General features: G+C 36.8%; 1 protein-coding gene across 11 annotated transcripts in view; it reads left to right on the top strand.

The window, feature by feature from the left end:
* The window catches only part of LOC115223565 (rho guanine nucleotide exchange factor 28), a 490,764-nt gene that overhangs the window by 72,467 nt on the left and 405,208 nt on the right, over positions 1-13,089 (top strand). For 9 of the 11 annotated variants that reach the window (XM_036511277.1, XM_036511280.1, XM_036511293.1 and 6 more), the window contains one exon: positions 6,623-6,772. The exons of the other annotated variants lie outside the window; for them this stretch is intronic. In XM_036511277.1, coding sequence (XP_036367170.1) covers positions 6,643-6,772 — 130 coding nt within the window. In that variant the 5' untranslated portion in view covers positions 6,623-6,642. The remainder of the gene's footprint in view (positions 1-6,622; positions 6,773-13,089) is intronic. 11 annotated transcript variants of the gene reach the window in all.

Raw genomic sequence — 13,089 nt, 5'->3', positions numbered from 1 at the left:
TCTACATGTATGTTTTTGCATTGCATTCACCCCTACCCCCACCCTGCCCCATCCCACTGCTTGACAACGGGTGTTGGTTGTCGGTTTGTTTACCTCTCTGTGACGTAGCTGTTCAGCAAAAGGGACTGATGGAGTAGAATAAGTACCAGACCTAAAAATAAATCCTGGGGTCAACTTGTTTAACTAAACCCCTTCACTAAAGGTGGTGCCCCAGCATAGTCCAATGACTGAAACAAGTAAAAAACAAAAAACAACAAAATTCTTCTGGAGGATATTTTATTCCTTAACCCTTTTGTTACCATAAACACTGAAATGCACTGCCTTTATTTCAATTAATTTTGAAAATAATGAAGAATTTAGAATTATAACTTTCTCATTATTAAGTTGGTGTTTGGAATATATAGTATGTGTAGTATATATGATATGAGCGGAGTCATTGCCAGTACTACCTGACTGGCCCCCACGTAAAAAGCACCCACTACACTCTCGGAGTGGTTGGCATTAGGAAGGGCATCCAGCTGTAGAAACTCTGCCAGGTCAAGATTGGAGCCTGGTGCAGCCATCTGGTTCGCCAGCCCACAGTCAAAATCGTTCAACCAATGCTAGCATGGAAAGCGGACGTTAAACGATGATAATGATGTAGTATATATATATATAGTATGTGTAGTATAACATGAAATTTTGATTGAAGGTTTTAATTCAAATCACTTTTAAATGGAATTTGTATCATAGAACCAGGGGTGACTTCAGTCAGATTGGTATCAAGAGGATTTAGAACTGATCATGGCTGTAGACTACTCCCAAAATTGATGTGTGAATATACAAATACACAAATGAATAAATATACAAGTAGAGTTTTCTAGTCTGAGGCCTATTTATTGCCTGACACTTGTAAAAGTTTATGGTTTTCTTTTATATGTAAAATCCATAAAAAGAAAAATTATGCAACTAAAAATGAACCTGTTTAGTTAAGAAATGTTGAGAAAAGAATGAATCCATTGTAAAGAGATTTTACAAGGTCAAATTACATTTTTCCCCCACACTATGAAATATAAAATTCTCATAATATAGTGGAAAATATGTAACAATTCTACAATTTAAAAAAATAACATTACATGAGCATAAGTTGTAATAGTTTGGTGAGATTGTTGGGGATGACTTAATTATGTTTCTGATGTTTCTGTGAAAATTCAAAGCTAAATGACTAGATTTTTCAGAAACAGTTTTTTTCCTTTACAGTAAGTGAAGGGATGGCTCTATGGTTAAGAAGCTTACTTTGTAACTACAGGGTTTTGGGTTCAATCTCATTGTGTGGCAACTTTGGCAAGTGTCTTCTGTTATAACTTCAGGTTGACTAATGCCTTGTGAGTGAATTTGGTAGATGGAAACTGTGCAGAGGTCCACCACCATACAATATATAATATATATATATATATATATATATATATATATATATATATATATATATATGGTGCAGGAGTGGCTGTGTGGTAAGTAACTTGCTTACCAACCACATGGTTCTGGGTTCAGTCCCACTGCATGGTACTTTGGCCAAGTGTCTTCTACTATAGCCTCGGGCCAACCAAGGCCTTGTGAGTGGATTTGGTAGATGGAAACTGAAAGAAGCCTATCGTATATATGTGTGTGTGTTTGTGTGTCTGTGTTTATCTCCCTGTAACTTAGCGGTTCAGCAAAAGACACTGATAAAATAAGTACTAGGCTTACAAAGAATAAGTCCTGGGGTTGATTTGCTCGACTAAAGGTGGTGCTCCAGCATGGCCGCAGTCAAATGACTGAAACAAGTAAAAGAGTAAATCTATATAGTATGTGTGTGCTTTTGTTTGTCTGTGTTTGCCTCTCCTATGGCTTGACAGCTGGGGTCAGTTGTTTACATCAGCTAATAGGCTTGGCAAAACAGATGATAGAATAAATATCAGGCTTCAAAATAAGTACTAGCATAAGTTTGTTTGACTAGAACCCTTCAAGGCAGTGCTCTAGCATGGCTGCAATCCAATGAGTGTAACAAGTAAAAGATAAAAGATACAATAGTTGTTGACATAAGAATGAAACCAACTACTAGTCTATGTTGAGGGGTACATTCTTTCCCTGGGAAGGTTTTGGCATTTATAAGTAGCCTGGTAAGGATGTGGTCAATTCAACTAGTGTGACTACCAGATCGGTAGGTGACTGAGTGGCTGGCAGGTTTCCTGAAGTTAGTATTGCAAACCATAAGGTCATTTGCATCGCAGAACTCCAGAACCAAAACTATAGCCTCCATGTGTGCCATGGAAGCCTCCTGCATGTTGACCAACATGTCCATTGAAATCACCAGCCACAAAGAGAAGGTCCCTGTCATTCGTTGACGAGGTTGTCAGCATCAGGTAGCCCTGGCTGAGGGGCATAGGCTGAGATAATGGTTGCTAACCCATGATGAAGCACTAATCTAATCTTGAGTATTCTATCACAGACTCTGAATACCTTGATTACCTTATCGACCCATTTCTCTGCAAGAAGTATACCCATACCCACGCCCTGATCCCGTCAGTGTTCCCTGCGCAGAAGATTTTGTATCTATGTTCTTTGCCTGTGAGGAACTTAGCAGAACCTCCTCTCCACTTTTTCTTCTTGGATGCAGCACAAATCTACATGTCTCCATTCAAGCATCAGTCTACATGTCTCCATTCAAGCATCAGTGTACCTAAAACCACATTATCCAATGTGTTTTACCTTTTATTTTTTTTAAATTAAGAGCGTACTATTTGCTTCCAAGCCACGTAGTTTCTGAGTTCAGTCCTGCAAGGAGATATTAATTTGTGTTCTATAAAACACCATTTCTAGCATGGCTGTTGCCAGTACCGCCAGACGGCCCTCATGCAGGTGGCACGTAAAAGCACCCACTACACTCTCGGAGTGGTTGGTGTTAGGAAGGGCATCCAGCTGTAGAAACCTTGCCAGATCAAGATTGGAGCCTGGTGCAGCCATCTGTTTCGCCAGTCCTCAGTGAAATTGTCCAACCCATGCTAGCATGGAAAGTGGACGTTAAACGATGATGATGATGATGAAATGTTTAACACTTCATTTAATATCAGTGACTGTCAAAATGATGTGATCAGATATTCCACAGACACATGTAGTGTTAATGCAATCCTCAGGCAGAATCGGTGTGACAGAATGAGTGACTGGACTTTTGAGTCACATGTAACAGACTGTGTGACAAGCTTTCTTCTTCACATTTTCTCTCTACTCCAATTTCACTCTCATAAGGCTTTGATTGATTCGAAGTTCTGTCAAGATACCTGCTGAAAGCACCACTGAGTGAAATTGAACCTGGTGTCTCAGTTTGTGGCATGAAATTGTTAACCATGCAGCACTACCTGTACTCCATGAATATCTATACATATAAAGCTGAAGTTGTCTGTGTGTGTGTTTGTGGCAGGTTTGGTAGCCTTCAACTAACACTATTTCCTCCGTGATCCTGTGGCGTAAGTTGACCAAAATTGAGAGTATGATAGAAGAAGGCTTGCTCTTCATTCCATAGAAGAAAAAATTAAAATCGGACCATGTTAAGACCAAAAATTATTTACATAAAAAAAGTGCTTTTTTTCTATGAAAATCCCTATTTTTTACGATTTTTTTTACTGCTGGGTCACCATTTTTCAGTGTATTTCAACCAGAAAAATGTTCACTTAAGAGAATTACAAGCTACATAATGCAAAATTTTTACTTTTCAAAATTTCCAATTCTAAAGGGTCGAAAAGAAAACAAACCCGAGCAACGCCGGGCTATACTGCTAGTAGTATTATATAATTCTAGTGTCAAGTAAAAAAGCACATGCATTGGAGCCACATAAAAAGCACTCAGCACACTCTGTGAAGGGGTTGGTGTTAAGAAGGGCATCCAGCCATAGAAACCATGTCAGATCAGATGACTGGGGCCAGGTGCAGCCTGCTGGCAAACTGTCCAACCTATGCCAATGTGGAAAACGGATGATGATGATGATGACAGTAAGTTAGACTTCTCACACAGTAAAATCTTCTGCTCAAACTGAAATTTAAATTACTTTTCCCTAGTTTCACTTACTGGGCTCTACTGAGATATTTTCAATGTTTTGGCCCCCAGTTCTTAGCCTGGTGCTCATTTTATCATCCTCTGTTGAATGCAGCTTCAGAGGCCACCATTTGTCATGGCAGTGGATCCTAACTTCCATGGCTGACAGAGTGGGACTGTTCTTGTGCCAAGGTTCTCCTGCTTTAATATTTCCTCTCACAGGTCTTTGTGCGCTATACACCTTTGACTATGTAATGCAGCCATCTTTCCACAACTCGAGAGACTACTACTACTACTACTTATTATTATTATTATTATTATTATTATTATTATTATTATTGAATAGTTATGTTCATGGTTATGTCCCTTTTATGGTTGTAACTCAGGTGAAATTCACACACACATGCATGCACACACACACATAAACTCTCTCTCTCTCATACACAATGTGGTTTCTTGGATTACAAGAAAGTGAGGTATAAATGGATATATATATATATATATATATATATAAAACAAAAAAGAAAACCGCTACAATGGGAATAAGCAATTAACATCCAGACATTCTTTGATGGCATCAGTGTTGCTTGGCATTGCAGGAAACTGTATTATTGTTAGGAGGTACTGAAATTGTTGTGATCTCCTGTACAAAGTTGAAGAATTCCTCCTGTGTAAGCTGTATCCCTTTTCATCCCCCCCTCTCTCTCTCTCTCTATATATATATATATATATATATATATATATATATGTGTGTGTGTGTGTGGGCACAGGAGTGGCTGTGTGGTAAGTAGCGAGCTTACCAATCACATGGGTCTGGGTCCAGTCCCACTGCGTGGCACCGTGGGTAAGTGCCTTCTTCTATAGTCTTGGGCCAACCAAAGCCTTGTGAATGGATTTGGTAGGCAGAAACTGAAAGAAGCCCGTTGTATATATATGTATATCTATATATATGTGTGTGTGTGGGTGGGTGTTTGTTCCCCCATGTCCCCCACCATCATCTGACAACTGATGCTGGTGTGTTTACGTCCCTGTAACTTAGTGGTTCAGCAAAGGAGACCAATAGAATAAGTGCTAGGCTTACAAAGAATAAGCTCTGGGGTTGATTTGCTCGACTAAAAGAATGTATTTACACACACACACACACAAAGTGAGTACATAGGTGCAAAACAAGGTGGGAAAATAGTACTTATACATCAAAGGTGGAGAGTATTAACTTCAATAAAATAGTCATCGTCATCATCATTTTTTTAACGTCTATTTTCCATGCTGACATGGGTTGGATGGTTTGACAAGGGCTGACCAACTGGGTAGCTTGGCAGACTCCAAATTGTGGCATGGTTTCTACAACTGGGTTCCCTTCTTAACACCAACTGTTTTAAAGAGTGTACGGGGTGTACTTGCACAGCATCAGTATGAATGCATTCTACATGGCACCGGTGCCTGTAACGGACAAGCCTGTGTGTATGGATGACAGCAATTTTGCTTTGATTGATGCATCTTCTCAAAATAGTGCATGCATGTGTGTGTGTATGTATATATATATATATATAAAGATGATAATGATATATATATACACACATATACATACACATATACATACACACAGTCATATGTCACTTTACAAGGATCCACTTTATGAGACCCTGGGTTTATGAGTTTTTATGAGCTTTATTTTTCTGTTTGAGTTTTCACTTAATGAGTGTTTTCCAGGAACAAATTAACTCATAAATCGAGGCATTACTGTGTGTGTATATCTGTCTATCTATCTATCTATCTACCTATGTATGTATGTATGTATGTATGTATGTATTTATGTACCTGTCTGTCTGCCTGCCTGTCAGTCTAACTGTCTCTCTCTCTCTATATATATATATGATTACCAACCACATGGTTCTGGGTTCATTCCCACTGCATGGCACCTTGGGCAAGTGTCTACTACTATAGCCTTGGGCTGACCAAAGCCTTGTGTGTGGATTAGGTAGATGGAAACTGAAAGAAACCTTTCGTGTGTGTATATATATATATATATATGTGTGTGTGTGTGTTTGTGTGTTTGTGTTTGTCCCCCTAACATTGCTTGACAACCAATGCTAGTGTGTTTACGTCCCTGTAACTTAGTGGTTTGGCAAAAGAGACCAATAGAACAAGTACTAGGCTTACAAAGAATAAGTCCTGGGGTTGATTTGCTTGACTAAAGGTGGTGCTCCAGAGCACATATGATGCCACCTAAACTGATGCTTTGGTTGAGTGGCCACCCATCCTCATAATACAAAACTGCGAACCTCAAAACAACTTATTTACACACATGCACACACACTCACAAGCACATGTGCGCACACATGTACACATAGATTGATTGACCGATATATTGATGAACTGATAGATTCATAATTGTTTTTTCTTAATTTCAGATAAAATTCTGGTGTTGCGGTGTGAATTTAATTATCTCAAATTCACAACCTACTTCTGTGAATGCTTGCTCTCTTTTTACAAAATCTAGGTGGCATCTTTTTGTTGATAATTTATATTTTGTCTTAGAGAAGGCTGTAATGTATGGAAATGTTCTGTCCCCCAGGTTAACAATTTATAGAAAAAATGCCAAGGTCAAAGAAGCGGTCGAGACAAAAGAAAAATAAGTCAGCTAAAGCCATGCTGCATCTACCATCAAGTGGACCGAATTCACATTTTGTTGTTGGAGATGGAAGCCAAGCAAAAGTGGGACTTGGTGAGTCAGATGTGGACTCTACACATTGTTTTACTTCATGTTTCTAAACTGGAAAAAAAAAAAGAAAAAAAAGACAGAAATGAGTAATATTAATAACAATATTAAAAGCATGAGATGTTGTCAATATTGTTGCTATGGCTAACCTTGGCAAAAATTGCTGACTATATGTATAAGCTTCTGGTTTCAGCAGTGCTTCAAATGTGTGTCTTCTGTTATTACTTTATTACTTTTGAAATTCCTTTGATATGAAAACTCCGGCTTTCCAGTATTTTCTCAAGTTCAACTTGTTTAAAATGCAACATTTTGCCACACATCTCTTCTAAACTGCATGTTGCTAACCTTTCTTTCAGTTTGTAGTCAATTGTTATTAGTGTAGGCTATTAATAGTAGTGCCTCAGTTGTTTGTCTGCTTTTTGATGTGATTTAGAATGCTTTCGTTTCTGCTTATTTTACTTACTCTTCTTTTTACTGGTTCCAGTGACTACTCTGGCTGTGGCCAGCGAAGGGGGGGGGGTGGCAAAAAAAAACCCACCAACAAAAAACTAGATATTTTTTTGAAAAAAAAAAAGTTCTTCATTTTCATTCCTATTTTTTAAAAATTTTGCTTTTGAGTTAAAAAATGCTATTGAGGTAGATGCTTGCATTATAGGAAAATATATGATTGAAAACATGTTTACAACATTTCTTCATAAAAACAAATTTCTTTATAAAAAAAATCATCAGAAATTCACTATACTTTTTCTTATCTGTTTCCCTGTTGAGTGTGTTAAAAAAAAATGCTACTGAGTGATATAAAAGGAGCTTTCATCATAGAATATATATATATATATATATATATATATCTATATATATATATATATATATCTGAAAACATGCTAATAATTTTTAAGAATATTTTTTGATCAGAAATTGAAAAAAAAAAAGTGTAAATTCTTATTTAGTTATTTGATCCCAAAACTTATTTCCCTCATTATCTCTACATTTTAATCATTTCCTTTTCTGTTGATCGTAAACTGTTTCTAGTTCTTTATGATTTATGCATAACTCCTAACTCTCTTGCAATTTTAGTGAAATTTTGAACATCTATGTTTAGTTTGAGCATAATATTCTTGCAACCGTTTTGGTTTAATGACTTTCTTGTTATCATCAATAATTGGTATTAACAAGATGGTTCTTGCATGAAATATTGAAATGGGAGGAAACACTGATAACTGTTTGAATTTCTTACACTCCAAAGTTAAAATATGAAAAACATAAATTCGTTTCAAGTTACCTCCTATTTTCAAATATTTTAGATAGCAAAAAAACTCTGTTTGGTAAAAAGTCTGAAGTGACTTATAATGCCTGGAATCTTGTCATATTTTTGAATGAAGAAACCTTTACTAAACCTATAGTTTAGTTCAGATTTGATTTTCGAAATCTTAACAAAACTTGAATTCTTGTCAACTAACACATTAAGTATTGATATTTGTAAATTTGGCTAAGTTTCATGACATATGGAGACATTTCATTTTAGAGAGAGAGAACACTTTTTGCAAATTCTAGCAGTAAACTTTTATCTCTCTCAGCCCCATTAGCATTCATATTACTCTGTCATATGTAATGCTTATTTTATTAAACATAGTTTTGAATTAATTATGTATTGACCATGGGATTGCACCTAGAAAGTTACCCTCCGAGGCACAAGTTCGAGCAAGGTTGTTTATGGAGGACCAACAGTCACTATGCTTACCAGTCTCCCCTCTCCATGCCACCAGTGTTATCCAAGGAAAGGCAAAGGGGCTGATACAGCTTGGTACCAGTAACATCACAACTCATTTCTACAGCTGAGTGAACTGGAGCAACGTGAAATAAAGTGTCTTGCTCAAGAACACAACTCACAGCCTGGTCCAGAAATTGAACTCATAACCTCATGATTGTGAGCCCAATGCTCTAACCACTGAGCCATGCTACTTCACACTATGTATCATGTCATAGCTTTAGGATTTTTGATGATACTATTGTTTGTTTTTAGAATGACACTGTAGGTTAGGTGTGACAGGTGAGATCTGGCCCATTTCAACATAAAACAGTATATTTTGGCTGGAAATGGGCTGTTTAAATACTAAAGGATTAACCCTTTTGTGAAGGCGCGTGGCTCAGTGGTTAGAGCGTCGAGCTTACAATCGTGAGGTTGTGAGCTCGAATCCCGGACCGGGCTGCGTGTTGTGTTCTTGAGCAAGACACTTTATTTCATGTTGCTCCAGTTCACTCAGCTGTAGAAATGAGTTGCGACGTCACAGGTGCCAAGCTGTATTGGCCTTTGCTTTTCCCTTGGACGACATTGGTGACGTGGAGAGGGGAGGCCGGTATGCATGGGCGACTGCTGGTCTTCCATAAACAACCTTGCCCGGACTTGTGCCTCAGAGGGTAACTCTCTAGGTGCAAACCCATGGTCAGTGTCTGACCGAAGGGGGTCTTAACCCTTTTGTTACCGTATTTCTGTTGTGATGCTCTGTGTTTCTTTCAATTAATTTTAAATATAACAAAGAATTTAGTAAAATAACTTAGTTATCAATAAGCTTGTGTTAGGAACATAAATTGTGACTAAGGTTTGGTGGAAGATTTTAATTCAAAACTTAAGAAAACAAGACATTTGTATCACAACCAGAAGCAGTTTCAGGTGGGTTGGTAATGAAAGGGTTAATGAACTTATCCAAATTTACAAACATAAGTTTTACTAACACAGTTAGTACATAAGTTTTACTAACACAGACCATAGTTTCCTCAGACCTTGGTTTTATTTCATGTTAATATGCATAACTACTGAATTCTGTTACTCTCTTAACAGGTCTACATTGGCAGGGCACTGATGAAACAGTAGCACTTGAAAATATTTCCAGAAACATTTAGTTAAAAATATGCAGTACTTTGTTATTAAGTAGTGACATGGATAATAGTTACATAATATAGGTACACAATGATATGTGTACATATACACACAGTTACTTGCCTTTATTTGCAGGAAATAGTATGTTAATATTAAACCTGAAAGAGTATGTATTAGTCTATAGTTAAAATTTATGTTTTTGTTGTAATTTTGTTTGTTTCTATTTAACCAATTCAGTGTATTTCTGGTTATTCAGTGCACTTCTTCTTTTGACATGTTTTTTTTATTTTGTTCATAATATCTGCCTTACAAAGACAATACATGTTCAAAACTTGATAAGTTGCCTAAACATGCTCATGTGCTTGTGACCTGTTTGGGCGTGTTGGCTCTCATTCTTTACCACAATACTTACTCTCCATTATGAAAGCCAGGAACTACAATTAAATTTGAATAAACCAAATTAGTAATTCATCAGTTTTTTTTTAAGGATGTTCACAGAATTTCGCCATTACTGAGTGACATAAAATATCTGTTATTTATGTGATGAATTATTAGTTAGCAACCCTGAAAGGAATTAAACTCAGTTAACATTTTCACTATCATCACCAATGTAGCCATCACTATCGTCATCGTAATCATATTTACCTTCTCTGTCATCAGCTTTGTTTAATAGAGTCTGCTTGTATGGATTATATGTAGTGTTTAAAATCTTTTCTTCTGTTAACCCTTTCAGTACTGTATTTATTTTGAGATGCTGTGTTTCTTTCAATAATTTTAAATATTACAAAGAATTTAGTAAAATAACTTAGTTATCATTAAGCTTGTGTTAGAAGCATAAATTGTGACTAAGGTTTGGTGGAAGACTTTAATTCAAAACTTAAGAAAACAAGACATTTGTACTATAGAGCCAGAGGTGGTTTTGGCCGGGTTGGTAATGAAAGGGTTAAATTCTAGACTTCATAATCTATGCAATCAGTGCCATTGTTATAGTTTCATGAAAATTGTTCTCATAGCAAATTATTTCACCAGCATTGTTATCTTGCTGTAAATGTTGATGAATTTCCTTGGAGCTTCTTTGTTGTAACTTGACCTGCTTGAAGCAGCAGCCAAATCTCACTCAAATCATGCCCAACCAGTAGTGGCTGTGTGGTAAGTAGCTTGCTTACCAACCACATGGTTCCGGGTTCAGTCCCACACAGCTTGGGCAAGTGTCTTCTACTATAGCCTCGGGCCAAACAAAGCCTTGTGAGTGGATTTAGTAGATGGAAACTGAAAGAAGCCCGTTGTATATATGTGTGTATGTGTGTATTTGTGTGTCTGTGTTTCCCCACCACCAACATCGCTTGACAACCGATGTTGGTGTGTTTATGTCCCCGTAACTTAGCGGTTCGGCGAAAGACACCGATAGAATAAGTACTAGGCTTCCAAAGAATAAGACCTGGGGCCGATTTACTTGACTAAAAGCGATGCTCCAGCATGGCTACAGTCAAATGACTGAAACAAGTAAAAGAGAGCAAAAGAATAAATGATGAAGTTTTGTATATCAATATAAACACAGATAAATAATTTTATATATTTCACCAATACACTTGCATTATTTACAATTGTCACAGAAAAGACTCACAAGACAGATTCTGCATTTAAGACCCATTCATGAAGGAGATGTGGTGGAATGGAAGATGGAATAAATCTATCATTGTTGCTCAGATGTGTGCTAAAGGGTAGTGACATGCAGACTGGTGTTGTTCCATCAGCCAGTCTGCTTCTTGTAGTTCTTGCCTGTTGTTTAATGCTGGTTTCGGCTTATTAATTAGGATAGTCTCCCTGATTCAGAGGTTAACTGTATTGACTCTTCTGGAAACCAAGGTCAACTGTGTTAGGATTTGACTCTAAAGCTATAAACCAAATTCAAAGTTCAATGTTATGGCCTGGTACAGAAAGTATTTTAGGAATTACAATTCTTCCGAGCAGAGTATATCAGATAAATTTGTGAATGGGTGAATCGGTATCTTTTAGTTTGTGTTTTGTTGAGTTTTTTTTATATATCTTTTACTTGTTTCAGTTGTTGGACAGGTGCTTATTCTGTTGGTCTCATTTGCTGAACCACTAAGTTACAGGATATAAACTAATGAACACCGGTTATTAAGTAGTGGGATTGAGAGAGACATATGCACACACACAACACACACACACACACACAACACACACACACACACACACACACACACACAGACAGAGAGTTTCTGTCTATCAAATTCACTCACTAGACATTAGTCAGCTTTGGACTTGAATAGAAGATTCTTGCCAAAGGTGCTGTACAGTGGGACTGAACCTGAAACCGTGTGGTTGGAAAGCATGCCTCTTAACCACTCAGTCATGTCAGCACCATATATATATATATATAATCCAGTCAAATAGACAAACATTAAAAATGACAATAACAAACAACAAGAGGATGTGCACATAGAATGTATTACTTTGACGCTTGGTAAAAAAAAAGAGAGTTTTTGACGTTTCGATCACGGCTCTTTGTTGGAAAGGAAAAAAAAGAAAAGGGGAAAGTCCAAATAGAAAGAAAAAAAATCACCAACAGCACATGTGTAGTTACATTGCTTAAAACAGTCTCTCATTCTTTTGATTTTAAAATTCAATATGTCTGACTGGATCTACAAAATTACATATTTCTAGTGGTATATTTAAGCAATTTTTAACTGCATGAATTGCGTCTTACTTGGAAAGATATTCAGCTGAAAAAAATCCCTCTTCCTTTGTGATTAAATGTCACTTTTAATTTAATGTAACATGAGTGTTGTGTAACAGAAAGTTGGCTAAGCTGATAAACATTAGTTATTAACTAGTACTGAACAAACCTTAATTACTAGTATTGATTACTGCCTTTACTCTTGGTTAATCTTAAATTTACCAAATAAGCATACTTTAAACTATATCACTAACTAAACAAAAGGTAAAATACTATATTTCTTTTGATGAGTAAGTTGACTATGCTATGTTAATTACAGGTGTATAGAAGCTCTTGCGTTGGCTTGAACTCCCTCACTGACTTTTGTCAAAGTTGTAGGTACAAACACTACACTTTTAACCCTTTCGTTACTAACTCGGCCAAAACCGGCTCTGGCTCTGTAGTACAAATGTCTTGTTTTCATAAGTTTTGCATCAAAATATACCACCAAACCTTAGTTGCAATTTATATTCCTAACACTAGCTTAATGATAACTAAGTTATTTTACTAAATTCTTTGTTATATTTAAAATAATTGAAAGAAACACAGAGCATCTCAACAGAAATATGGTAACGAAAGGGTTAAATAAGTAAGAGAGCACAACACCCCCCTCCTGCATAGGATGCTGGTCCATTGCAGGATCAACTCCCCGGTTATTGCTGCAACTCTTTTTTTTTTCAGCTGAATGGACTGGAACATTGTGAAATG

This window comes from Octopus sinensis, linkage group LG2 (assembly GCF_006345805.1).
Source record: "Octopus sinensis linkage group LG2, ASM634580v1, whole genome shotgun sequence".
In the NCBI taxonomy this organism is placed as follows: domain Eukaryota; kingdom Metazoa; phylum Mollusca; class Cephalopoda; order Octopoda; family Octopodidae; genus Octopus; species Octopus sinensis.
This window is presented reverse-complemented; position numbering and strand designations above follow the sequence as displayed.